We start from the raw sequence: 5,181 nt of genomic DNA on the forward strand, positions 1-5,181 counted from the left end.
GGCATTCATCAAGGTATAGTTTTTGGCCTAAATACACCTGAGAAGGTTGTTCAAACTTAGAAATGGCGACTATAAAGTTACGTTTTACCACATTGTAAGCAAACACATGTAACTCACATTTGCTCCATGGTACAGAAACATAACAAAGATATTCTTACTCTCCATGAAGTGGAGAATCCATTGGTATATCAGATATTTCAATCTGAGTCTTCCTTTACTGTTTACTGAAGCATGTAAAATTATTTATGTAGCATGTATGTATTTCAATGGTATGTATCTCATGCAAACAAGTCAGGTTTTCACTTAGCGGGTCACAGTTATACTGGGTCACAGTTATACTGGGTCACAGTTATACTGGGTCACAGTTATACTATGGGTCACAGTTATACTGGGTCACAGTTATACTGTGGGTCACAGTTATACTGGGTCACAGTTATACTATGGGTCACAGTTATACTATGGGTCACAGTTATACTGGGTCACAGTTATACTATGGGTCACAGTTATACTGGGTCACAGTTATACTGGGTCACAGTTATACTGGGTCACAGTTATACTGGGTCACAGTTATACTGGGTCACAGTTATACTGGGTCACAGTTATACTGGGTCACAGTTATACTGGGTCACAGTTATACTGGGTCACAGTTATGCTGGGTCACAGTTATACTGGGTCACAGTTATGCTGGGTCTCAGTTATACTGGTTAAACACTGCCAACTATGTTGTATAGGAAGAGAACAGTAAAGAGGTCACGGTGGGACACTCCTTCACCTCCAAAAGGACAACAGCAACAACAATGGCCAGTCAACAATTACTCTATGGGGAATACCTCTCATCCTGTGGGGAATACCCCTTATCCTCCAATAGGGAATACTCCTAAGTTACCTCAACACCAAAGACCAACACCATCCCCTCACCAAACTGGAGTGAAGAGACCTCCTCAGCCACAGGCTGGAGGTAGAGGAAGAGGAAAGAAGAAAAAGAACAAGAAAGCCAACGCTGCAAAGTGAGCAACCAACTAGTTTGACCTGTACAGTAGACGCTTTGTTATCCAAACTCCAATGGTATTATAACATAATTGATTTATACAGAACTTTACATACACTGACAATTTCAGATAATGAGTAACTGAGGGTCTGGTGTGCTGTAGTTACATACTTGCTGAGCAGGTTACGTACTTGCTGAGCAGGTTGTTGAATACTGTTAACATGTCATACTTGTTAATTAACAGGTTGTTAAATGCTGCTAACATGTCAACTCAGGATCGGCAGAAACTCAACCAGAGAGCACAACGATTTGCTAAGGAACAAGTTGGTAACAAGAAATACAAAAATAAGATATCTATTAAGGAGATGATACAAAGTGTGGTGAGTATTACTAGTTGTTTTATCTGATTGGTTGTATTTCATGTTCTAACACCAGACGGACGACACAGACACCAGTTGGTGGGGTGATGCCATTGAGGGAACATGTCAGGACCTGGAGAAGCCGTATCTACGACTGACGTCAGCTCCCAATCCAGCCGTGATCAGGCCTCAACATGTTCTAGAGCAATCTCTCAAGTTGGTGAAGGATAAATGGCGACAAGAGGCTAACTATCATCATGCTTGTGATCAGCTCAAGTCGATCAGACAAGATCTGACTGTACAGTGTATCCGTAATGACTTCACTGTCACTGTGTATGAGACGCATGCAAGGATAGCTCTAGAGAAGGGGGACCATGCTGAGTTTAACCAGTGTCAGGTTCAGTTAAGGGCTCTCTATGACAGTGCCGAACTACCTGGCTGTCGCTGCGAGTTCTTAGCCTATCGGATTCTATTCTACATCTTCACTAAAGATGCCAACGATATGATGACCTTGTTTAATTCCCTCACCATGGAATCCAGACAAGATACTGCTGTGTCACATGCACTAAGTGTGTGCAAGGCATGGTTGCTAGGAAACTACCACTCATTTTTCCAGCTGTACTTATATGCCCCTAACATGAGTGGGCATCTAATGGATCTGTATGTTACTCGTGAAAGAAAGGAAGCTCTAAGGAAGATTGCTAAGACGTACGTGTTAGTGTAGGTTGTGGGTATAGTAGCTAGGTGGGTCGGTGGAGTGGGTCGGTGGAGTATGCAAGATGAAGATTGTGGTCTGGAAATGGTGGCATCATCCAGAAGTCAGAACCAGGATGGAGGCAGCAGCTGTGGTGGAATCAAGATTGAACTTTTGCACAATAAGTTGGCTCATCTTTGCTCCAGAAGATATTGGGGGCTCCCCCAGTCACACAAGTCATGTGACTGGTAGTTGTATGTTCACATCTGTTGCTATGGTTACCTGTTCTCTTATTATACAGAAGTCATGTCAGTTGCTAGTCACAAGTTGATCTCGGCAAACAAGGTTATCAAGTAGATGATTGATCCTGTCAAGCAAGTTTTTCAGCTGATTGTCTTATCAAGCAAGTCAACCTTCTGCCCTCTCATCTAATGAACTGCTACAAGTCACATTGGAGTTGTTGCTATGGTTACTACTGCCTCGCATGTGCACCCACCCACCCCAGCTGTCTTGTGGTAACGGGATCACTTGAGCAAGAAGTGTTAATGTGGCTTCATAGTGGGACTAGCTAGGATCAACCTGAATGTTGTAGTGTATATGTGATTGATTGTACATGTTGTGTGAACGTTGTGTGTATTCGAGTGTATTGTGTAGCCTACCCTGGAAGTAAAGAAATAGAGTAAATCTCCCAATAGTTTCAACAGTAAACTCTGCTTACAGCTTTGAAGCTAGACCTTACAGTTACACTATCTTGATACATACATGGGAATTAGTGTGGGTGTATGGTCATGAAATTTCTGTCAAAATTATTATTAAAGCTTTACATGTCAACACCTCCATAGTGAGGACAAAAATTTTTAGTCCCAACTAGTATGGCTTCATCATCTGAATAACCTTGTCGCAACAAATGGTGCTTAATTTCTTAGTTCAAAATTTCACTCTGTAAGTCGTGTAGTGCAGAGTTATTACATATGTTGGATTAGGTCAGTGGGTGGGTTACAGCAGCTCTCTTGATATAAATGTAATGTTGTGTCGTTTTGATTGTGTAGGTATCGTCCATCAGTTCCCATCTCCTTCATCACAACAGAGTTGGGCTTCTCTAGTGAGCAGGACACAGTATCATTCCTCCAACATGTCAATGCCTCCTTCACTACTGACAATATTAACTGTCAGCAAACACACACAAACATGTGTAGTGATACTATTGCTACTTGAGTACTTATTAATGTTCAGTGTGTCTAATAAAGAGATGATATTGTCTGAAATGATAACTATTGTACTAGTTGTGGTAGTGACACATCTAATGTACAGTGACTCATCTTTACCATTTGACCACAAAGATGTTGTTATTTTGTGGTCAACTTTATTGTCTAGTAATAGGCTATTGGCTAGAATTGGTTGTTTTTTGAACTAATCTCCAAAATTTATGCAATTTCTCTTTACTGATAACAGCTCCAATCTCTTGTCCTCTTCACTATCACTGTTAGTACAATGAAAGATCATCAGAGGTAACATGATCAGGGGAGAGCAGTAATTAAATTATAATGAGAGCTATTTGTAGGTAAAAGACACTACCTGATTATGCTATAGCATAGGGGGCTGAAGGCCCCCTCAGAATGATATCACACCGAAATTATCTTTCTTGGAGTGGGGCTGAAAACCGTGATAAAGATCGAGATACTCTAATAGAGCAGTCACTCTAATAAGGTAGTCAGTGTGTAGCGAGCTATTTATGTAGTTTATTAGCTGGAAATGGTAGCTGGTGAGCTCTTGTCAGTTGGTTGTGACCCTTTTTTTTTTTTTTTTTTTTGGTCTCACCTTACCAAACTATAGAAATAAGTCTGGGTCAGCCCAGCCCCCCCTCATATCAACTACTTCCTCCGCCGCTGTGCTATAGTGTGTACAAATTGAGCTGAGCCCTTAAAAATGAATTACAAATTAATTAGGGTCATCTGTAGCACTGCTTGACCTAAATCTTCAGATGTCTCACACATCATATTTCCACCATACATTAATTTTCATAAGGAAACCATGGAAGTGACATCTGCGTCTAGCTGTATTCTCAGGTACAGTAACCTGTAGTTTAAACAGTTGATTGACACTTAAATTATATTTTGTGCTCTGCAGTATCACAATTCAAGCTTTAAAAATCCCCACATACATACTGATCCCGTGGAGCCATATAGCTACACAGATCTGGAACAACTCGTACTTTGGGATCTTAACTAATTAGTGTCTGGATTAGGTAGGTGTCTTGTACAGTAACTAATGATTGTTCTATTAGGGTGTCTAGGAGAGTCTACCAGATAAGCATAAAGTCCCTTTAGTATGTAAACTGGGACCTGTTAATGAGGACACCTACATAATCCAGACACTTATTTAAGGCCCTAAAGTATCCCTTAGTACATAAACTGACCTTGCAGGACACTATCGGTTGGTCCCAGTGACCATATTACATTGGAACTTTACACGCTGCAATCAGTCCCAAGATTCAGTGTGTTCTCAAAATGGTAAATACTAATGTAGTGGAACAAGCTAAACACACTGGGAGCTGCAATTAAAAAAAAAGTGTTTGACATGTAACTGTAGTGTAGATGATAGGTGAGTGTTCTATTAGAGTAGTTCCACTTCAGAAGATGTTTAACATTTTATCCAGAAACTGTTAGAAACAGCCATACAAGGTCTGAATTTCTTGTGATTCATAATGGAATGTAAAAAAATAGTGCAAATAGTTTTCCTTGAATGACAGAATTTTTCCACATCACAGAACCACAATAGTTGCCATGGAGACATTCTACGGCAATATGCATTTTGAGCCATACAGTAACCATTACTAAGCAACACTACAACATAACACATTTCTAGCCAATGAAATAGCAATAAAACTTTTCATGTGTATAGCATTATTATTGTCACCTTAAAAGTGCACGATAGACCATGTATGCATTTATTACGATATCACCTGCAAATTGAAAAACCATGCAATATTAATAAGTGCAAGTTTTTCTATGATTCATATTGTTTTATCCATTACAAAAACAACCCTTAAGATTTAGAAATCACATGCAACCATATATTAAAATTAATGTAATTTGCTGCATTTGTAAGACAGCTACATTAATAATATATCACTCATGGAC

General features: G+C 39.8%; 1 protein-coding gene across 1 annotated transcript in view; it reads left to right on the plus strand.

Moving 5' to 3' along the window:
* The window catches only part of LOC136248598 (leukocyte receptor cluster member 8 homolog), a 9,276-nt gene extending 5,964 nt beyond the window's left edge, over positions 1 to 3,312 (plus strand). The window contains exons 6-9 of the mRNA XM_066040367.1: positions 732 to 1,007; positions 1,233 to 1,368; positions 1,424 to 2,055; positions 3,091 to 3,312. Of these exons, the coding sequence (XP_065896439.1) occupies positions 732 to 1,007; positions 1,233 to 1,368; positions 1,424 to 2,055; positions 3,091 to 3,256 (1,210 nt within the window). The 3' untranslated portion in view covers positions 3,257 to 3,312. The remainder of the gene's footprint in view (positions 1 to 731; positions 1,008 to 1,232; positions 1,369 to 1,423; positions 2,056 to 3,090) is intronic.
* Positions 3,313 to 5,181: the final 1,869 nt, after the last annotated feature.

The sequence above is a fragment of the Dysidea avara genome, chromosome 3 (assembly GCF_963678975.1).
Source record: "Dysidea avara chromosome 3, odDysAvar1.4, whole genome shotgun sequence".
Lineage (NCBI taxonomy): Eukaryota > Metazoa > Porifera > Demospongiae > Dictyoceratida > Dysideidae > Dysidea > Dysidea avara.